The sequence below is a fragment of the Herpailurus yagouaroundi genome, unplaced genomic scaffold, assembly GCF_014898765.1.
Source record: "Herpailurus yagouaroundi ecotype Mexico unplaced genomic scaffold, PumYag 215, whole genome shotgun sequence".
Taxonomy (NCBI): Eukaryota; Metazoa; Chordata; class Mammalia; order Carnivora; family Felidae; genus Herpailurus; species Herpailurus yagouaroundi.
In genome coordinates, this window is record NW_024412446.1 from 8,303,717 (window position 1) to 8,327,362 (window position 23,646).

Consider the following 23,646-nt stretch of genomic DNA (forward strand, 5'->3'; position numbering starts at 1 on the left):
TCTCTCTCTCTCTCTCTCTCTCTCTCTCTCTCTCTCTCTCTCCATCTCCCTCTCTCAAAATAAACATTTAAAAAAGTTTCCAAAAAAGTTGGAAGCAACCAACACACACTTCAGTAGGTGATCAGGTAAAATAAACTGTGGTACATTCATACAATGGCATATTATTCAGTACTAAAAAGAAAACTATCAAGTCATGAAAGGACATGAAGAGGCCTTAAATACCTACTGCTAAATGGAAGGAACCAATCTGAAAAGGCTACATACTGTATGACTCCAACTATATGACATTCTGGAACAGGCAAACCATACAGAAATAGTAAAAAGATTAGTAGTTGCCAGAGGTTAAGGAAGAGGAAGGGATAAATACATGGAGCACAATGAATTTTTTTTTAATGTTTGTTTATTTTGAGAGAGAGACAGAGCATGAGCGAGGAAGGGGCAGAGAGAGAGAAGGAGACACAGAATCCGAAGCAGGCTCCAGGCTCTGAGCTGTCAGCACAGAGCCCAACATGGGGCTCAAACTCACGAACCATGAGATCATGACCTGAGCCAAAGTCAGACGCTCAACCGACTAAGCCACCCAGGTGCCCCGGAGCACAGTGAATTTTTAGGGCAGTGAAACTACACTATATGATACTGGAATGATGGAAACATGTCATTAGACATTTGTCAAAACCCTTAGAATATACAATACCAAGAGTGAACCCTAATGTAATTTATGGACTTTGAGTGGTAAGGAAGTGTCAACAATGTAGGTTTATCAGTTGTAACAAATGCACCACTCTGGTGCAGATGTTGATAAGGAGAGGCTCCGTTCTTGTGAATGGGCAGGGGGTATATGGCAGATCTCTGTACCTTCTGCTGAGTTTTGTTGTGAACCTAAAATTGCCCTAAAAAATAAAGTCTATTTTTAAAAATCGAGTGACAGGAATGATAAGGTAATAAGCTTTCTATGGAATGAGTGAGTGGGCTTATATGGGTGTAGAAGTGGTGAAAGTAGTTGGCTATGGATGCCTCTTCCCCTTTTTACTTCCCTCTCCCATTGAACACATTTTGAAAGGGTTTGTTGTGTCTTCTCCCCCACGCCCCCGATTTGTGTAACTGCACCACCCTGGATTTGGCCTTTCTTTTTTTCTCTTGCCACCTTCTTTTTAAAAATTTTTTTTTCAACGTTTATTTATTTTTGGGACAGAGAGAGACAGAGCATGAACGGGGGAGGGGCAGAGAGAGAGGGAGACACAGAATCGGAAACAGGCTCCAGGCTCTGAGCCATCAGCCCAGAGCCCGACGCGGGGCTCGAACTCACGGACCGCGAGATCGTGACCTGGCTGAAGTCGGACGCTTAACCGACTGCGCCACCCAGGCGCCCCTCCACCTTCTTCATAAAAGGGAGTACAGTTAGAATAGTCGGCACTTAATGCTTGGCATGAACATCCTTCACAACTTTAAGATCATGTGTATCTTTCATGCTCATGCTATCAAAAATCTTAACTTCTCTCTTTGTATCCTACTTCTTACATTTGTAAAATGGGTGAGATAGTAACACCTGCTTCATACACTTGTTGTAAAGATTAAATGTTAATACTCATAGAGCTCATAGAATAGGTCTGGCATGTGGTAAACACTCAAATTGTAGAGCTGTTAGCATTATTGCTATTGTTATTAACCCATGTGTTTATGCTCTTCCTAACTGTTCATCCCACCAGTCAAATACATTTGCTTTACGTATGCATATTCCTTTTTGGTGTATATTCCTTTATCCTTCCTTCTTAGTCTCCTCTATAATCCAAGAGCTTTCTGCAATTTCAAACAATTTTATGAAAAGAAAATTTATACATGCAGAGATGACTGATTTAATTTCTTTGGTCTTTCTGAGAGTAAAATTCCAAAAGTAAACTTACTTTTTTTCCTTTATGTTACAGGTGGCATGCAAGATTACAATTATGTATGGGCCAACTGTTTTGAGATCACATTAGAACTGTCTTGTTGCAAGTACCCCCCTGCTTCACAGCTTCGACAAGAGTGGGAGAACAATCGTGAGTCTTTGATCACATTGATTGAAAAGGTAAAAGTAGCTGACTGGAAGGGTGGGGTACAGAAATAATGGATGATATAAGGGAGAAATTCAATTGCATATAAGTAGCAATCTTTAACCATTCATTTCCTCCAGAGGGCTTTCTCTGATTGTCCTAGAACACTTTTATAAACTGAAATAATCAGGTTTGTACTGTCAGGTTCTTACAATGTCATGCGATCATATGAGCTAGAGAGGCTTTACCGCTGTATGAACCATGGACGCAAGTTTAATTTAAACTTCAGGCAGGATAATATACTATTGGATATGCCAGCAATTATTACTTAATGAGAAATTATTGCTTGTCGAGAAAATTAGAAGTCTGGTTTAGAGGAAAGGGAATTTCAAAAGTCTATTACTAGTCTAGATGTCAGACACATATGACTTAAGTTTAAGGATTTAATATTTTTATCTATATTTTATTTTAACTTGGAGGCATTGAAAAATATTTCAGGGAAATAGTAGTAACATACTTTTTTAGGAATTCTAGCATCAGAGGCACCTGGGTTACTCAGTCAGTTAAGCATCCAACTCTTGGTTTTGGTTTAGGTCATGATCTCATGGTTTGTGGGATCAGCCTCTGTTCTGACAACACAGAGACTGCTTCGGATTTTCTCTCTCCCTCTCTCTTTTTGCCCCTCCCTCACTCATGCACGCTCTCTCTTTCTCTCAAAATAAAATAAATAAACTTAAAAAAAAAAGAAATTCTAGCATCAATGCAGAGGGGTTATGCTCTCTTGCCTTCTGAATTATCTTTGAGCAGTCTACTTTGATTCTTGTTTTTTTAGGTCCACATTGGAGTTAAAGGATTTGTAAAAGATTCAGTAACGGGATCTGGCTTAGAGAACGCAACCATCTCAGTGGCTGGTATTAATCATAATATCACAACAGGAAGATTTGGTGATTTCCACAGATTACTTGTTCCTGGAACTTATAACATTACAGCAGTTTTAACTGGGTAAGAATTTAAACTAGACTGTAGGGGTGCCTGGGTGTCTCAGTTGGTTGAGCATCTGACTTCGGCTCAGGTCATGATCTCACAGTCTGTGAGTTCGAGCCCCGCATCGGGCTCTGTGCTGATGGCTCAGAGCCTGGAGCCTGCTTCGGATTCTGTGTCTCCCTCTTTCTCTGCCCCTCCTCTGCTCATGCTGTGTCTCAAAAATAAATAAAAACATTAAGAAAAAATTTTAAACTAGACTTTAAAAATATCAAGCCTCTGTTTATAGCTAAGACAGAAATGTAGTCTAGGAAATGTTGTTTGCTCTATCTGGCCTTTGTTTTTCCTTGTATAATGAGAATATAGTATTGTGGAGGCTTTTGTCACATAGTCTAACAGTACAACTGGATATGAAGTATGGTTGTAAAATTGTGAGGAAGGACCAGTTTAAAAGGTTGATTCAAAAGATGGTCAGCTGTGTAAAACGTTGCCTCAACGCTAGTGAATAACAGAGTAGAACAAACTCAGAGCTCTGAAAAAGACATTTTAAAGAGCTGTCTTATCATTTGCTTTCTAATATATGAAATGAGTGGTTTCTGACCTCCCCTGAGCACCTTTCTGCAAGCTTGGCTTGCTAAGGATTTAACTGGAAACCTTTCATTTAATTCTGAATTTCCCTATTTAGAAAGGTAGTTGGAAAGTCAGTTTGACAAGGCACAGCAAAGAATGGGATGCAGTGGGTGAATGACGTCTGTGTTTCATATTATTGTCTCCTTGGCATGCAATTTTTGGTAAGCATTCTAATGTGTGGTACTGAGAAGAAGGTAAGAGAAATAGTTCTTTAAAGATGTCATCAGGGATTCTCTGAGATCGTATCCTAAAAGTCTTGAATTTACCCATTTATCTGTATTTCGTTCGAATTTTGATAGATCACTAAGTGTAAAAGTCTGAAAGGGCTATTGTGCTTTTATAATGTAAAAGCATCGTGTGTTTGAATTTAACTGCAAGCCACCGACCTTTTCAAAAAAATTTTTTTGCAGGTATATGCCACTGACTGTTAATAACATAATAGTGAAAGAAGGACCAGCCACAAAGGTGAATTTTTCCCTTCGGCCAACTGTGGCTTCAATAATCCCTGACACAACTGAGATGGTAGTAACCGCTAGCACAGTTGCTCTGCTTAATAATCTTCCTGGAACCCAATCCTTACACCAGCCAATTCAGCCAAAGGACTTTCATCACCACCATTTCCCTGATATGGAAATCTTCCTGAGAAGGTTTGCCAATGAATATCCTAACATCACCCGGCTTTATTCTTTGGGAAAATCAGTAGAGTCAAGAGAACTTTATGTAATGGAGATATCTGATAACCCAGGTGTCCATGAACCAGGTAATTTGTGTGGTCTTATACATAATCTCAGTAGTGCCTTTCAGAACTATGTACCATATTTCTATGTTTCATCTAGAAATGTCACCTTTAGAATGTATAAGTGGAATAAAGAAAATGTAACCAATCTTTGGCGAGAAAAGAAGAAAATCCATGTATTTAATAAAATGTATAGATTAGATTTTTTCTGCTAATAGTACTTTTTAAATTTTTAAAATTTTGTTTAAATCCAAGTTAGTTAACATATAGTGTAATAATGGTTTCAGGAGTAGAATTTAGTGATTCATCACTTACATACAACACCCATGTTCATTCCAACAAGTGCCCTCCGTAATGCCCTTACTCATTTAGCCCATCCCCCTACCCAACACCCCTCCAACAACCCTCAGTTTGTTCTCTGTATTTAGGAGTCTTTTAAGGTTTGCCTCCCTCTCTGTTTTTATCTTCTTTTTGCTTCCCTTCCCCTATGTTCATCTCTTCTCTTTCTTAATTTCCACATATGAGTGAAATCATATACTACTTAACTTTCTCTGACTGGCTTATTTCACTTAGCATAATACACTGCAGTTCCATCCACGTTGTCACAAATGGCAAGATTTCATTCTTTTTGATTGCAGAGTAACATTCCATTGTGTGTGTGTGTGTGTGTGTGTGTGTGTGTGTGTGTGTGTGTGTGTATGTGTATACATACCACATCTTCTTTATCCATTTGTCAGTCAATGGACATTTGGGCTCTTTACGTAATTTGGCTCTTGTTGATAGTACTGCTAAAAACATTGGGGTGTATGTGCCCCTTCGAATCAGCATTTGTGCATCTTTTGTGCAAATTGTATCTTTTGGATAAATTCCTAGTAGTGCAATTGCTAGGTCATATGGTAGTTGTATTTTTAATTTTTTGAGGAACCTCCACACTGTTTTCCAGAGTGGCTGCACCAGTTTGCATTCCCACCAGCAGGGCAAAAGTGTTCCCCTTTCTCCACATCCTTGCCAACATCTGTTATTGCCTGAATTGTTAATTTTAGCCATTCTGACAGGTGTGAGGTGGTATCTCATTGTGGTTTTGATTTGTATTTCCCTGATGATGAGTTGAGCATCTTTTCATGTGTCTGTTAGGCATCTGGATGTCTTCTTTGGAAAAGTGTCTATTCATGTCTTTTCCTAATAGTATTTTTACTTTCATATTATATGGGTGTGTGTGTGTCTGTGTGTGTGTCTGTGTGTGTGTGTGTGTCTGTTTGTGTATGCTTTGAGCCTGCTTAGACATATATGTTAGTAAGGAAGCTGCTTTATAACATACTTTTAACTGCTTCTTTTGCCAAAATATATCTTTTAAAAAATTTTTAGTTCAGGGTCTTTGTATGTGTTGGGGAAAAAATAGAGTCCATGATAAATAAAAAGGTAAAAAGACTTTTCCATGTAATCGTTTTGTTTTCAGGTGAACCGGAATTTAAGTACATTGGAAATATGCATGGAAATGAAGTGGTTGGACGAGAACTGCTGTTGAACCTCATTGAATACCTTTGTAAGAACTTTGGAACAGACCCTGAAGTGACGGATCTAGTTCTCAGCACTCGAATTCACCTTATGCCATCCATGAATCCTGATGGGTATGAAAAGGCCCAGGAAGGTAAAGAAGAGGCGTCTATTAATGCTGACCTTTTCGATCATCGTATGTTATGATTATTTGGAAGTAGAAGAGAATTTGAATTGGTTGTTTCCTCAGAATTTCTTCTTATTTTGTTCTTATAATATATAATTGTTGCAGCTTTTGTATTCTTAAAAGATAGGCTAGTTCAGTCAACAATTATGATATCAAGTTTATACATATATATACATAAATATGTATAAATATATATAATTTAAAATGTATTTATTTGGGGGAGAGCACAAGCAGGGAAGGGGCAGAGAGAGGGGGACAGAGGATCCTAAGTGGGCTCTGTGCTGATAAGTTGACAGCAGTGAGCCAGATGTGGGCTCAAACTCATGAACCACAAGATCATGACCTGAGCTGAAGTTGGATGCTAAACCGACTGAGCCACCCAGGTGCCCCTATCAAGTTTATATTTAATGGAGTTTTCCACTTTGGTAATGGCTCTTGTTTACTAAAAAATAATGTATGTTTTTTTCACTCACTTTCAGATTTTTCTCATCATAATGATAATAATAGGGTTCCACTCCTTTTTAAAGGGACATAAACTTAAGTTCAACCCTTTTTTCTCCATCTGGTTAAACTTCCAACTATGTTCTTGATTAGCTTTTCATGATATGTTAGTGTAAGCATACCACAATTTTCTTACTTCCATTTGGTCTGTTTCTTTACAATGTTTTAGTGACCTATGTACCGGTAAAATAGAACTTCCTTCTGATCAGTCGTGTCCACTCAACTTTGTGATCATGTCATTGTATATGGATTATTGACAGTTGAGTAGTACTAACAATATAATTTATATAGTTGGATTTTTTTTCCTCTCAAAGTATGAACAGGGGGCAGAAATGAAAAGATAATGGTTTTACTTCTCTGTTCAAAAGATCTGGAAGAGATAACACCTTATTAATGTACAATACAAAAAAGATGTGTCTTTTAATCATAGTGTGCTTATTCGGAGTGAAGCCTGATGTGTTCACATTTACCTTTGAGTTAAGATTAGCTGAAGTAGTATGTGTTGGATTAAAATGTAAGTGAAACATGGCTTAAATTTGAGCACTTTATCATACAGGAGATTCCGTGAGTGTAATTGGCAGAAACAACAGCAACAACTTTGACCTGAACCGAAATTTCCCAGACCAGTTCTTTCAGATCACAGATCCTACCCAACCAGAAACTATTGCTGTAATGAGCTGGATGAAGTCCTATCCATTTGTACTGTCAGCAAACCTGCATGGAGGTAATAGCAACTTGATATTCCAGTAATTAATTCTTGCGGAGAGCATTTGAAAATCCTGGTGGAATTTTATCTGTTTATAGTCTTAGGCTGTCTCAAAACTGGTATCCTGTTACTGCTTTTGCAGCAGACAGTAATAAAGGTCTTTTCTCATTGCTTTTTAAGCTGGTTTTCTGGCTGTTTTCTCCCTTCCCCTCCCACATACTCCTTCCCTATTTTCTTCTCCCTCCTACCCTCCTCCCTATCTCTCTCTCCCCTTGTCCTTCTCACCCTCCTCTCTTCCCTGCCTCTCTCCCTGCCCTTGCTTAGTTCTTCAGGTGTTTTGTATTTATCCCTCACATGTGTTTTATATTTGTCTCTCTCACTGGGAATTTAGTAGCATACTCTTTGTGATTCAGAAAAATTAAACACTAACAAATTGGAAATCTTTAGTCCTTTTTTCCCTAAAATTTAATAAACCCTTTTATGTAGGTTTATAAGACGTTCTTTTATTTTTTCCTTGCTATGTATTTAACTACAGCACATTGGCCTTATTCTCATGTAGTGTTTGGGCTTACACACCTTCATATAATTCAGCAAGAATTGATTAGATGAATAGAATGAGAGGTCAAGATTAAAAATCATCACAATGTCCAACTAGGGCTTGTAAGTAAGAATGAAAGTGTCAGTGCCAAAGTGAACAGAAAACATATGTCTACATGTAAACTTGTACATGAATATTCATAGTAGCATTATTCATTTTAACCCAAAAGTATAAACAACTCAGATATCCATGGACTGATGATTGGATAGGTAAAATGTAGTATACCCATACAATTGAATATTATTTGACCATGAAAAGCAAGGAAGTCCTGGTGCATTTTATAACTTAAATGAACCTTGAAAATATGCTAAGTGATAAAAGCCAGTCACTAGAAACCATATGGTATATGACTACATTTTATGAAATGTTCAGAACAGGTAAATCCATAGAGATAGGTCATAGATTAATGGTTGCCTCAGGCTATAGTGGATAGTGGTGGGAGGAAATGGGAGTGACTGCTAATGGGTACAGGGGTTTTTTTGGCATGATGAAATTATCTGTAATTAGAAAGTAATGATGGTTGTACAACCCTGTGAATATAGTAAACAACATTGAATTATATACTTTAAGTGGATGGATTGTATGTTACGTGAATCACAGTTGACCTCCGAACAACATGAGGGGAACAGGCCCCCTGTGCAGTTGAAAATTCACGTTTTAACTTTTGACTCCCCTAAAACTTAAATAGTAGCCTACTGTTGGCCAGAAACCTTACCGATAACAATAATAGTTGGTTAACACATATTTTGTATGTTGTATGTATTATATACCGTATTCTTACAATAAAGTAAGCTTGAGAAAAGAAAATGTTATGTTATTAGGAAAATAGTAAAGAAGAGAAATACATTTGTAGTACTGTACTGTATTTATCAATAAAAATCCCCATGTAAATGGATTTGTGTAATTCGAACCTCTGTTGTTCACAGGTCAACTGTTCATCTGAATAAAGCTGTTAAAAAAAAAAAAAAAGAGTGAAGGTATTAGCACCAGGGGTAATGGGGAAGTAATTTAGTGTCAACATATGTTGGAATATCCAATGAAGTATTACAGTTGAAATTTGATGGCATGTAGATCAACCTGCCATTTTATTTTATTTTTTATTCTATTTATTTTTTAACCTGACATTTTAGAATGACAGTACACAGTTATGATATTTGTATTTAAGAAGTAAATTGAAATTCTCCAAAAACTGCTTTGAAAGCTTCCCAGTAATAGGAAAAAATATCTTTACAATTGGTAATCATGAACAATTCTCAAATACCCAAATAGGAATTATGAAGTTATAGCCTGGTTGGCAAATAAATTTTTAATATATTTCATACCATATTTGAAAGAAAATATTTTTTATTTGAGTTTCAAAGAATATTCTCAGTATATGTCACATATCATGTTGGCTAAATCTGAAAACTTAATACTAGTTACAGTCCAGTGAAAATAATTTACAGATTTCAACATGTGGTATCAAGATCGTGTCATCGGCGTGGGGGGAAATACATCTTCAATCATGTGGACGCGTTTCTTTCCATTACATATCTTGCTATAAACTTCCCTCTTAGAACCATTTTTGCTGCATCCTGAAGGTTTGAACTGTTGTGTTTTCATTTTAATTTGTTTCCGTGTACTTTTTAATTTCTTATTTTATCTCTTGGTTGACCCATTCATTATGTAGTAGCATGTTATTTAACCTCCGTGTATTTGCAGTCTTTCTAGATTTTTTTCTTGCAGCTGACTTCTAGTTTCATAACACTGTGGTCAGAAAAGGTGCATAGTATGACTTCAATCTTTTAAAATTTGTTGAGGCTTATTTTGTGGCCTAATATGTGACCTGTTCTGGGGAATAGTTCATGTGGACTTGAAAAGAATGTGTATTCTGCTGTTTTAGGATGAATATATCTTTTAAATCCATCTGGTCCAGTGTGTTATTCAAAGCCATTGTTTCCTTGATGATTTTCTATTTAGATGATCTGTCCATTGATGTAGGTGGGGTATTAAAGTCCCCTACTATTATTGTATTATTATCGATTAGTTCCTTTATGTTTGTTATTAACCTTTTTGTGTACTTGGGTGCTTCCAAGTTGGGTGCATAAGTATTTACAGTTGTGATACATTCTTGTTAGAGTGTCCCCTTTATTATTATATAGTATCATTTGTCTCTTGTTATAGTCTTTGTTTTAAAGTCTATTTTGTGTGATATAAGTATTGCTACTCCGTATTTCCTTTGACATCCATCCCATGATAGATATTTCTCTATTCCCTCAATTTCAATCTGCAGCTATCTTTAGATCTAAAATGAGTCTCTTGTAGGCAGCATGTAGATGGATCTTGTTTTTAATCCATTCTGTCACTCTGTGTCTTTTGATTGGACCGTTTAGTCCATTTACATTCAAATTATTGATAGCTATGTATTTATTGCCATTTCATTACTTGTTTTATGATTGTTTCTGACGATTTTCTCTCATCCTTTCTTGTCTTTCTCTCTTCCATGGTTTCCATAGATCTTTAGTGATATATTTGGATTTCTTTCTCTTTATTCTTTACATATTTATTAGTGCTTTTTGATTTGTGATTATCATTAGGTTTGTATATAACATCTTCTACATATAACTGTCTATATTAAATTTATGGTTGTTTATTTTATTTTATTTTATTTTAATTTTTTTTTCAACGTTTATTTATTTTTGGGACAGAGAGAGACAGAGCATGAACGGGGGAGGGGCAGACAGAGAGGGAGACACAGAATCGGAAACAGGCTCCAGGCTCTGAGCCATCAGCCCAGAGCCTGACGCGGGGCTCGAACTCCCGGACCGCGAGATCGTGACCTGGCTGAAGTTGGACGCTTAACCGACTGCGCCACCCAGGCGCCCCTAGTTTATGGTTGTTTAAGTTTGAACCCATTCTTTACTCCTCTCCTCCCTATGTTTTAGGTTTATAGTGTCATATTTTACATCCTTTTATTTTATAAGTTCCTTGACTGATTTTTTACAGGAATATTCATTTTTACTGCTTTTATGTTTCCTACCTTTATACTGTCACTTTTAGTCCTTTTAACTCAAAGAGTCCTCTTTAATGTTTTTTGTAGGGCTGCTTTACTGGTCATGAGCTCCTTTAATTTTTGTTTGTCTGAGAAATTCTATCTCTTCTTTTATTCTGAATAATAGCCTTGCTGAATAGAATATTCTTGGCTACAGGTTTTTCCCATTTAGCACTTTGACTGTATCATGCCATTCGTTTCTGGCTTGGAAAGTTTCTGCTAAAATATCTTCTGATAGCCTTATGAGGTTTCCTTTGTATGCAACTGTCTTCTTTTGTCTTGCTGCTTTTAATATTTTTCTTTATCAGTGTATTTTTCCATTGTAATTGCAATATATCTTGGTGTGGATCTGCTTTTGTTAATTTTGTTGGGGGTTCTCTGCCTCCTGGATCTGGATATCTGTTTCCTTCCCCAGATCAGGGAAGTTTTCAGCTATCATTTCTTCAAATAAATTCTCTGTCTGCTTTCCTCATTCTTCTTCTTCTGGTACTCCTATAATACAAATGTTATTACATTTGATGGAGTCACTGAATTCCCTAAGTCTATTCTTATTTTGCATAGTTCTTTTTTCTCTCTTTTGTTCAGCTTGATTACTTTCCATTACTCTGTCTTCAAAGTCCTTAATTCATTCCTATGCTTCTTCTGTCCTGTTTATTCCATCAAGTATGCTTCTCATTTCATTTATTAAGCCCTTTGTCTCTATGTTATTCCATATCTATCCTTATGATCATTGCTTTCAATTCTCTCAGGTATGTTACTTATATCTGTTTCACTTAGTTCCTCAGCCAACCTTGTCCTGTTCTTTCATTTGGGACAAATTTCTGTCTTCTCATTTTGTCTAAGTCTCTGTGCCGTTTCTCCATGTTAGGGAAGTTAGCTACGTCTCCTGTTCTTGAGGGTAATGGCCTCATGAAGAGGTCCTGTAGTGCCCTGCCATGTAGTGTAGTGTCTCCTGTTACGCAGGGCTTGGCACTTCCAGGAGTGTCTTCAGTGTGTGCTGTGTGTGCTCTGCTGTTTTGTCCTGTCTGCTTTATCCTTCAGGCCAGTTGTCTGCAGAGACTATTTTTGCCAGTTGTGGCCAGTGTTTTGTACTTGCCTTGAATGTGGTGAGTTTTAACTAGGTGTGCTCTGGTTTGCCTGTGAAGTGAGACCTGTTGCTGCCACCACCAGAACGAAGACCCCACAAAACTCAAGGTTTGAGAGCTGTCATATGGGCAGGGGCTTGAGCTGGTCATCTGGGGGTGGGGGCCCACCATACTGGGACTCAAGCAAGTAAGACTGGGAAGGATGGTTCTTCCAGAACACGGGGGTGGGGTGAAGAGAGGAGATGAAGGGTGGGGGTTAGAGGGCAGGGAGTAGAGAGTGGGGCTTGGTGTAAGCAAGTTAGGTAGCATGTGCTAGTGCTGCACTGGTTCCTGAAGATGATTCTGTGTTTATGCTGAAGGACAGGGGAGGGAGATGGGTCTGGCCAGTTTCTTTGTTCCTAGAGAAGTTGAGAGACTTCATGGAGACATGAATGCTGCTTCTCTGGGACACACTCCAAGATGAACAAATAACCTCCCTACTGTGTGCCCCAGGTGCTCTTCAGATCACTGTTTCCACACTATGTTCACAGGCTGTTTACCCTGCCTTCTCTCTAAGAACAACCCCAGTGTTCTCTGAGCTCTCCCAGAACCAAACATGCTGACCTTTACAAGTTTAGGCTTTACACCCCACTGTTTGCAAGAACTCATGAAATTCAGGCCTTCTTGCTTTCCAAGCCAATTGCTATGGGGATTCATTTTCCCTGTACATCCCCTGTGTGTTGGTCTGTCTTTCACCCTTCTCCAAACTGTGGCTCCCTCCCCACCACAGTAGACACGATCCATTTCTCTCCTAAACCATATCTCTGCACTTCATGCCTTCTCTGATGTGGCTTTTCTCTACCTTTAGTTGTGGAATTTGTTCTTCCAATCTTCAGATCAATTTCTGGGGTGTTTAGGATGATTTGATAGTTTTCTAGCTGTATTTGTGGGACAAGGCAAGCCTAGGGTCTCTTACTCTGCCACCATCTTCCCCTCCTTGTCCATGACATATTTTGTTTACTCATCATAAAATCTTAAATGGGTTTGAAATCTTAGCAAAGAAATTTCAAAGAGGATTTCTTTGCTGTCAACAATTTAGAAGGATTTTGAGAGAATATAGAGAAAAGTAAGATTCCTTTTTGTAAATTTTGATATTTTTTTATTGAGGTGAAATTCACATAACAAAATTAATCATGTTATGGCAAACAATTCAGGGGCACCTGTGTGGTTAAGTCAGTTGAGCATCCAGCTTGGCTCAGGTCATGATCTCCAGTTTGTGAGTTCGAGCCCCGTGTCAGGCGCTATGCTGACAGCTTGGAGCCTGGAGCCTGCTTCGGATTCTGTGTCCCCCCTCTCTCTGCCTATCCCATGCTCACACACTCTCTCTCTTTCAAAAATAAAAATAAACATTAAAACAATTTTTAAGTGAACAATTCAGTAACATTAGTGCATTCACAATGTTGTGCAACTATCATCTTTAGCTCTAAAACATTTTCATCTCGCCAAAAGGAAACTAAGGAGTTGCTCCCTATTTTCCCCTACCCTCAAGCCCTGGTAACAACTAGTCTATGTTCTGTCTCTGTGGATTTGCCTATTTTGGATATTTCATAGAAATGGAATCATACAATATGTGATCTTTGGTGTCTGTCTTCTTTCACTTAGCATACTGTTTTTAAGTTCATTAGTATTGTAGCATTTATTAGTACTTCATCCCCTTTTATGGATAAATAATATTTTATTGTATGTGTATACTACAATTTGTTTATCCATTTTTCCATTGAAGGACATTTGGGTTGTTTCCACTTGTTCAGTATCGTGAATAATATTGCTTTGAGCAATAGCATGTGAAAGCTGAATCCCTGTTTTCAATTAATTTGGGTAATTCCATGTTTGGTGCTTTTTCTTTTAAATTTTAATTGCAGTGTAGCTAAAATACAGTGTTATTATAGTTTCAGATGTACAATATAGTGATTCATTAATTCTATACATTACTCAGTGCTTATCATGATAAGTGTGCTCTTAATCCCTTTTATCTATTTCATCCCCTCTCCCCTCCCACCCCAAGAATCATCAGTTTGTTCTCTGTAGTTAAGTGTCTGCTTTTTGACTTGCCTCTTTTTTTCTTTGTTTTGTTTCTTCAATTCCACATATGAGTGAAATAATATGGTATTTGTCTTTCTCTGACTGATTTCATTTAGCCATGTTTAGCTTTTTGATGGAAATACCATATGATAATTGCATGTTTAGCTTTTTTAAGGAACTGCCAAATCATTTTCCACAGTAGCCGAACCATTTTACATTACTAGCAATGTACGGGGGTTCCAGTTTTTCTACATCCTCATCAACACTTGTTATTTTCTGTTTTTTATGTTCTAGCCATTTTGGTGAGTAAAAAGTGGTTTTTCATTGTAGTTTTATTTTTTAAGTTTATTTATTTATTTTGAGAGAGAGGGAGAGAGAGAGAGAGAGAGAGAGAGAGAGAGCAAACAGGGGAGGGGCAGAGAAAGAGGGAGAGAGAAAATCCCAAGCAGGTAGGTTCCTTGCTTTCAGCACAGAGCCCAGCATGGGGCTCAATCCCATGAACTGTGAGATCATGACCTAAGCTGAAATCCAGAGTCAGTCATTTAACCAACTGAGCCATCCAGGCACCCCCATTTTGTAGTTTGGATTTGCATTTTGCTGATGACTAATAATAAGCATCTTTTCATGTACTTGTTGGCCATTTGTATATCTGCTTTGGAGAAATATCTGTTCAAGTCTTTTGCCAATTATTTATTTTTTGTCTTTTTGTTGAGTTCTAAGGGTTCTTTTAAATTTTTTTTTTCAACGTTTATTTATTTTTGGGACAGAGAGAGACAGAGCATGAATGGGGGAGGGGCAGAGAGAGAGGGAGACACAGAATCGGAAACAGGCTCCAGGCTCTGAGCCATCAGCCCAGAGCCTGACGCGGGGCTCGAACTCACGGACCGCGAGATCATGACCTGGCTGAAGTCGGACGCTTAACCGACTGCGCCAACCAGGCGCCCCTCTAAGGGTTCTTTATATAGCTCTAAGCGTTCTTTATCAGATTGCTGATTTGGAAATATTTTCTGCCATTCTATATATGTTGTATTTTAACTTTCTTAATAATGTCATTTGACACACAGAAGTTTTTAATTTTGATGAAGACATTTATCTTTTGTTGTTGTTGTCCCTGCTTTTTGAGTTGATACTAATTATTTTCTAAAAGTAGACTGTTTCATAGAAATAGATGTTTTATGACTTTTTTTTCTGTCCTTAGAAAATTAGCCATTTGGAAGAATTGAGTAGAAGTTGATGTTGACTTTTCTCTGTTCAAATATTTAGATATGGGTCATAGTTCTGGGGTGAAATTAAATTTTGGGGGTACATTAAATTTGTAGAAGAGGTATTGAAGTACACTTGTTCTCGTTAGAACTATTTTGGGGAATAGAGTGAGCATAGTTCTTCATACTTGCTTCTTAAATAATTTTTTTCTCTATATAAATATTTGCTGGTATTTGTTACCACAGGATTACTTCATCTGAATTCAAGTTGAATATGTTCTTTCATTTCCATTCCATGAAGTGGTGTGATAACAAAGGCAAAGATGAGTGGCTTTAGTAAAGGAAGGATAAATGGACAGATGAATAAAGGAAAATAGTGTGACTAATAGGAAAATAAGAGATTCCATCAGGGCTCTCGTCTGAGAAGCACCCTAACTTGTTTACGCTTTATGGGGAGCATGAAGGGACTTTATATTCTTTATGTATGTTTTATTTTTTTATCTATTTTTTAAAACCTTATTTATTTATTTACTTTTAAGTAATCCCTAAACCCAATGTGGGCTTGAACTCATGACCCTGAGATCAAGAGTCACATGCTCTTCCACCTGAGCCAGCCAGGCACGCTTTACATATGTTTTAAAGCTTGCTTGCTTGCTTGCTTGCTTGCTTGCTTGCTTGCTTTCTTAAAGCATCACTTTCTTTACCTTAAGTCATGAAATATCATATGGTATAACTCTAATGGACTAATTTCTAATGTGAGCATATGGGAAATTTTTAGCAGTTTTTTCTGAGTGTAGATCAGGGGTGGCTCTGCTGTCCATACATAAGTCATTTAACCCCTCTGTTTTAGACTCCACATCTGCAAAATGAAGAGGATGGATTAATTGGACTTCAGGGATCATTTCTTATCTTAAAATTCCATGCCATTATAAATGTCTGAATTTTACTGAAAAAGTATCAAATTTTGCTCATCTTTTCTGATCCTAATTATTATAAGAGTAAAATTGTTTAAATTCACCCTGTATACTTTTGGTTCAGCTCTGACATGTAAATTATACCTAGAAGTTCAGGTAAATTCTAAGTGTCATGCATAGCTCCAGTTGATTTTCTGTTGAGGAAATTAGCAGCTTTTTTATTTCTAATGAGGAAATTAGCTTTGGAAAATTGTATTGGTTTCCTGCCTCTGGCAGTATTGTGAAAGTGTACTTTTTTAAAAAAAAAATTTTTTTTTCAACGTTTATTTATTTTTGGGACAGAGAGAGAGACAGAGCATGAACGGGGGAGGGGCAGAGAGAGAGGGAGACACAGAATCGGAAACAGGCTCCAGGCTCTGAGCCATCAGCCCAGAGCCCGACACGGGGCTCGAACTCACGGACCGCGAGATCGTGACCTGGCTGAAGTCGGACGCCCAACCGACTGCGCCACCCAGGCGCCCCAATGTGAAAGTGTACTTTATTTATGTTGAAGATCCATCTTGAAAGAGATATCATGGTACATTTTCCTTTGTTCCCTTGCAGGTTCTTTGGTAGTGAACTACCCTTTTGATGATGATGAACAAGGGCTTGCCACATACAGTAAATCACCAGATGATGCTGTGTTTCAACAAATAGCACTTTCTTATTCAAAGGTAGGGTCGTGTTTAAACACAAAATGCTATAAATTTTTTTAATTAAAAAATGCATTAAAACAAAGTCCTGTAAGACACAGGTCAAGTGCTTTCTCCTCGGTTAAGTCTTTCCATGATTCCTTTCAGGCAGTATTACCACTTTTTCTCCTGTTTTCCACCTCACTGTGAATGTACTGTGTGTTTCCCCATTAACCTAAGCTCAAGTAATGTCTTTTCATCTACAGTTTTTAGCATAGTACCTGAATCCTCATAAACTAAAAATTATAAATTAGCATGCTAGTTTATTTCATTTGACTAGTACTTAAGTTATAAATCTAGTAAAGTGTCTAAGGTAGGGGTTGACAAGCTACAGCTCTAGGGCCAAATCCAGCCCACTAATGGTTTTGTAAATAAAATTTTATTGACACACAGTCAACATCCATATTTTATTTTTTACGTACTGTCTGTGGCTTCTTCCTCTTTCAGCATTTGAAAATAAGTCAGTGTAATGAACCATATTAGTAGACTAAAGAATAAAAACACAGCATTCATCTCGATAGGTGCAGAGGGTAGAGTTGAGTAGTTGAAACAGACACTTTCAAGCCTGTAAAGCCTAGAATTTTTACTCTCTGGCCCTTTACAGAAAAAAACTGCCAACCACTAGTCTAAGCTATTGAAAAGACTGTACTAACGTAGAAAGGGAAAGCAGGTAGAAATTACCTTATTTTCTAAACTTTCTGTAATGAACATACACTACTTTTACAATCAGAAATGTCATATTTGTGTGTTTGTGTGAAATTTTAATTTAAAACTTGTTCTTAGATACTGTGTTAAAAGTTGGGGCTTGGAAACTAGACTTGTTAGTTTCAATTTTTGGTCTTATTACAGACTCAGTCTGTGACTCCATTGGTTATAGGTAAAGGATATTAATACTGTAACTCTGTGGTCTCCAGTCACAGCTTTCTGTTGTTTTACATTTTCCACACCTTCCTTCTGCGCAAGTGGACCTTGTTGAGAGTTTCTAACAGGGGAGTATGTCTATTATTACACTTTAAGGAATAGTTGTCTTCTGTTTGAGCGCACCACTTTTAGAGGGATGTTCATGGCATAAGAGAGGAGTGGGATACCCTCTAAATAGCAAAATAAAATCTAAGTGGTCAGATTTTGCACATTTGGTGCCCAATCTTATAGTTCTGCTTTTTATCCTTATTGTGATTTCTAGTTCCTTAGCCTCTTTTTGTTTTCTTTGACCTTGAATTGTTTTGATTTTACTCTCTACCCAGCTAAACCCATGGACATCCACTTTAGTGATGCCCTCACTTACACTTTGGAATACCTTTGACATACCTGCCTTGCCAATGTCCGGTCCTCAGTAATTGCCACTGTCTCTCTTCTACATCCCAGAAAAGTCACACAGTCATGGAAATTGACAACACTGCATACATATGTATGCTTTCTAGCCTCAGCTGAACCCTCAGTTCTACTTGACAGTATTTCATGTTTTGCTGCTAGACACTTTGGCAATTCTCAACCTTTCTCCTCTACCTGAGCCTCCTAATCCCAGCTTTACTCCCCTATTCTCAGTAGATCACTGTACCTTGAACTAAATAGAACTCTGAATAATCTGATGTGAGTTCATTCAGATTCTGTCTTCTCAGGTATTATCGATTGATGTCTTTCCCATATTCTCCTCCATTTCTTGATCCTACCACATCCTGCCTCCTCTGGAATCTCGTGCCTTTGTTTTTTCTGTTGTAAATGGGAAAGGTGATAATTAAAATCCTCAGTCTTTACTCACAGCTTCCTTTCTCTTAGCTGTGATGTGTCATGATCTATCATGCACCCAACCCGCCCTGTGCCCTGCCATAGCTTCATGATGAGGAAAAGCAGACTGAGACACTCTGTGAAGACAGAAGAGGGGGACTTGTGAAGGGCAACCCTGAAGGTGATGAAATGACCACCAAACTTTAAGTACCCCCGAAATCTGAAACCTAAATAAAATAGTAACTGGGCAGATGAGAGCATGGGAATATTGGGAAGAGATTTCAAAGAACATACAACTTACATGGTCTGATGCAATTTAAAGGGACAGGCACAATTTAAAAGAATAGGTTCAAAGGGAAATCTTCCAAACTCTTAACTTCTGGAGCAGAAAAAAGGTGAAAAGAAATGAAGAAGTGCTCTTTGACCATTGGAATGTGAAGAGTAAAAGAAGGAAAAAGGGGAAGTATAGGGTTGTCCAAGATAGAAGAGAACCATAAAATCAGAGGACCTACAGTTCCATCCTACATCAAGGCAAATAAACAAAAAAACCAGAAATACACTAAAGTGCCTTGACTGCTAGACTGACAGAAAAAGACACCATTAACTAAGAATCATGTGTAACAGCCCAGTATCATAAAAATGAACAAGAGGTAAGTAAAATCCATGGAGAAGCATTTCAGAAAATCGGGAAATGAAATTTCACACATATGGCCTGAGGAAACCTTACTAGGACCAAAAAACAATCAAGAAGCAGAAGAAAACTATAAGTCAGCACTCCAAACAGATGAAATATACCCAAACACCCATTGAGAATATGAAAAACCATGTAGACTCAGATATTTAAGAGATGAAAACAGAAATGGAAAAAAAAAAATATAGGAACAAATGAAGAACAGTTGATAAAACTCAGGAAGGAAATTGAAGAAAAAGACAAAATTATCTCTAAAATGAAAAATAGGGGCACCTGGGTGGCTCTCTTGGTCAAAGCATCTGACTTTGGCTCAAGGTCACGATCTCACGGTTTGTGAGTTCAAGCCTGCATCAGGCTCTCTGCCGTCAGCACAGAGCCTGCTTTGGGTCCTCTGTCCCCCTCTCTCTCTGCCCCGCCCCCCCTAAAATAAAAAAATAAAACATTAAAAAAATTAAATTAAATTAAAAATAACAAGAGTTAAAGGTCTCATACTTCCCAATTTGAAACTTATTATAAAACTATAGTAATTAAGTGCTGAGATACTGACATAAGGATGGACACAGGAATCAATGAAATAGAATTGAGTCCAGATATAAACTCTTACGTGTATGGTCGATGGATTTTTTGACAAGAGCACCAAGACAATTCAATGGAGAAATAATAATCTTTCCACCAAATAGTGATGGGAAAACTGGATATGAACAGGCAAAAGCATGAATTTGGGCCCCTTCCTCACACCACACCCAAAAATTAACTCAAAATGTATTATATTCCTAAATATAGGAGCTAAAACCATAAAAGTTATAGAAAAAATAGGGGTGCCTGAGTGGCTCAGTCGGTTAAGCATCTGACTCTTGGTTTAGGCTCAGGTCACGATCTCACAGTTCATGGGATTGAGCCCCAGATCAGGCTCCACACTGGCTGACATGGAGCCTACTTGAGATTCTCTCTCTCGCATCTCTTTGCTACTCCCTCGCTCATGCTCGCACTTTCTCTCAAAATAAATAAATAAACTTAAAAAAAAAAAAAAACTTTTAGAAGGTGCCTGGGCGGCTCAGTAGCTTGAGCACCTGACTGTTGATTTTGGCTCAGGTCATGATCTCATGGTTCATGATATCGGGCCCACATTGGGCTCCGTGCTGACAGCACAGAGCCTCCTGGGAATTCTCTCTCTCTGCCCCTTCCCTGCTTGTATTCTCTCTCTCTCTCTCTCTAGATAGATAGATAGATAAATTAATTAATTAATTAATTAAAACTTTTAAAAAAACTTTTGGAAGAAATATAGTAATAAATCTTTGTGACATTGGGTTAGACAATGGTTTCCTCAATATGACATCAAAAGCACAAGTGACCAAAAATATATATACATTGAATATCATCAAAAGTTAAAAACATTTTTGCTACAATACTGTACTAGTTTCCTAAGGGTGCTGTGACAAAGGTCTACCAACCGGGTGCCCTAAAACAACAGATATTTATTGTCTTTTAGTCCTAGAGTCTAGAAGTCCAAAATGAAGGTGTTGGCAAAGTCAAGCTGTCTCTGAAACCTGTAGGGGAATTCTTCCTTGTCTTTTCATATCTTCTGTTGTTTTGCTTGCAATCTTTGGCATTCATTGGCTTCTAGACAGATTACTCCACTCCTCTGTCTTCACATGGCATTCTCCCTGTGTCTGTGTCCAAGTTTTCTCTTTTTATAAAGATATCTGTCATATTGGATTAGAGCCCATTCTAATTACCTCATTTTAACCTGAATATCTCTGTAATAAAATATAGTCACATTCTGAAGTCTTTGGGGTTAGGACTTTCAACATATCTTTTTTAGGGGGCCAGAATTCAACACATAACAGAATATCAAGGAACTATAAAAACAACCAACAAAATAGGAGAAAATTATGTATCTGATAAGAATCATATCTAGAATGTGAAGAACTCTTATAACTAATTGAACTGATTGACAACTTAATTGAAAAATGGGCAAAGGATTTGAATATACATTTCTCTAAAGAAGATATACAAATTATCAAGAAGCACACAAAAAGATACTCAATATTGTTAGCTGTCAAGGAAATGCAAATCAAAACCACAATAAGATACTATTTTTTACCCACTAGGGTTGCTTATAATTTAAAAAATGGAAAATAACAAGTATTGGTAAAAATGTGGAGAAATTAGAACCCTTGTATATTGCTGGTGGAAATGTGAAATGGCACACAACTGCTTTAGAAAACAGTATTGCAGTTCCTAAGAGTGTTGAATATAGAATTATCACATGACCTGACAGTTCCAATTCTAGGTATATGCCCAAGAGAAGTGAAAACATATGTCCACACAAAAACTTGTACAGTTGACCCTTGAACAATAGGGGTTTTAACTGCATGGGTCCACTTGTATGTGGACTTTCTTCTGTAAATACAGTTCAGTACTGCAAATGTATTTTCTCTTCTTTATGATTTTCTTAATAACATTTTCTCCAACTTTATTGTCAGAATATAGTATATAATATATATAACATATAAAATATATGTTAATTCACTGGTTACGTTATCAGTAAGGCTTCTGGCTTTTACTAGTTAAGTTTTGGGGGAGTCAGAAATTATACCTGGATTTTTGACTGTGTGGGGGCATTGGCACCACTAACCCTCATGTTATTCAAGGGTCAACTATACATGAATGTCGTAGCAGCATTCCATAATAGGCAAAAATGGAAGCAACCCAAATGTCCATCAATTGATAAATGGATAAACAAAATATGGTATATTCATGCAGTGGAAGAGTACTCAGAGAATTGAGTACTGATATGAATTACAACTTGAATGACTCTTGAAAACATTATGCTAAGTGAAAGAATAAGTCACAAGAGACTACATATTGTATGATTCATTTATATGAAATTTCTGGAACAGGCAAATCCATAGAGACAGAAAATAGATTGGTGGTTGCCTAGGGCTTGGGAGGCAGGGAGGGGCAGGGAAGAGGTTGGAGGAAAATGAGGAGTGATGATGAGTATGTATTTCTTTGGGGTGATAAAAATGTCCTAAAATTTACCATGGAGATTGTCACACAATTCAGTGAATATACCAAAAACCATTGAGTTGCACACTTTAAGTGGGTGAGTTGAGTTGTACGTGAATTATATTTGAATAAAGCAGATTTTGAGAACCTTAAGACTAAGGGATGGGGCATCCATTCCCAACCATCCCAGTTTATATGTAAGCCAAAAAAAGTCTAAAAGTTATATACCAAAGTATTAACTGATTGATGATCTCTAGGCTTATATTTTTCTCCTTTTGTGCTCCTAAATTTTCTAATCTTTCTACAATAACTTTTATTATATTTTAAGTACAATGAAATTCAATGAATTCAATTAAGTGAAAGAAACAGAGCTTTCTATTGTACAGTGTGACAGATATCAAGTGACAAGAAAATTTCAAGGAGGCATTAGTGGAAAAAACTACTGATTTTTAATAAAAATTAGTTTACTTTAGTTAATAGTAGTATTCCAGTGTTAATTTCCTTATCTTGGTAACTGTACTGTGGGTATACAAGATGCTAACATTAGGAAAAGCTGGATCAAGGGTATATAAAACTCTACTATTTTTGTAACTTTTCTGCAAGTCTAAAATTAGTTCAAGAGAAATCAAAAGAAAAGAAAAAAAAGGAAGTAGTCTCTTATCTCCACTCCCTTATTATTCTCTCCTCTCAGTTTCTTGTCATCTGTCTTCTGCCTACATTGTTTTACCTGGAGGTGCCCCATCGAGGCTTACCAGAAATCTGTTCGTTCTTTCTTTCTTCTTTCTTTCTTTCTTTCTTTCTTTCTTTCTTTCTTTCTTTCTTTCTTTCTTTCTCTCTTTCTCTCTTTCTCTCTTTCTCTCTTTCTTCCTTTCCTTTCCTTTCCTTTCCTTTCCTTTCCTGACCTCTGAAGTCTGACACTATTGTCTTCTTCCCTTGATGTCTGTCCCATTGTATAATAGAAAGCTGTTTTTTCTCTTTTGTTGGCTGGACATTGTCTCTTTTCCTTTTTTTTCCCCTCCATCTTCTGTCCTCAGCCGTTTTACTGTCTTGGCAATTGCATCCAATTGCTTTACCTGTCACCACTCTGTAAATGCCTCTTTAAAAAACTGTTTCATAGAATGGAAGTTATTGTAAAAAGATTAGAAGATACAGGCAAGCAACAAGAAGAAGAGAAACCTAAAGACTATCCATCATTTAGTATCTTGGTAAATTACTTTTAGACTGTGTGGTCTGAGACTGGACAGTTAGATCCTCACCCCCAGTCTTCTTTAACTTGTCAAAAGGGGCGCCTGGGTGGCGCAGTCGGTTAAGCGTCCGACTTCAGCCAGGTC

General features: G+C 37.4%; 1 protein-coding gene across 3 annotated transcripts in view; it reads left to right on the top strand.

Moving 5' to 3' along the window:
* Nucleotides 1-23,646, top strand: part of CPD (carboxypeptidase D) — an 82,578-nt gene that overhangs the window by 28,936 nt on the left and 29,996 nt on the right. For all 3 annotated transcript variants that reach the window (XR_005784701.1, XM_040455446.1, XM_040455445.1), the window contains exons 3-8: nt 1,923-2,065; nt 2,863-3,032; nt 4,052-4,401; nt 5,834-6,025; nt 7,116-7,283; nt 16,760-16,869. Coding sequence is in view for 2 of the 3 variants with exons in the window: in XM_040455446.1 (XP_040311380.1) it covers nt 1,923-2,065; nt 2,863-3,032; nt 4,052-4,401; nt 5,834-6,025; nt 7,116-7,283; nt 16,760-16,869 (1,133 nt within the window). In the remaining variant the exon portion in view is untranslated. The remainder of the gene's footprint in view (nt 1-1,922; nt 2,066-2,862; nt 3,033-4,051; nt 4,402-5,833; nt 6,026-7,115; nt 7,284-16,759; nt 16,870-23,646) is intronic.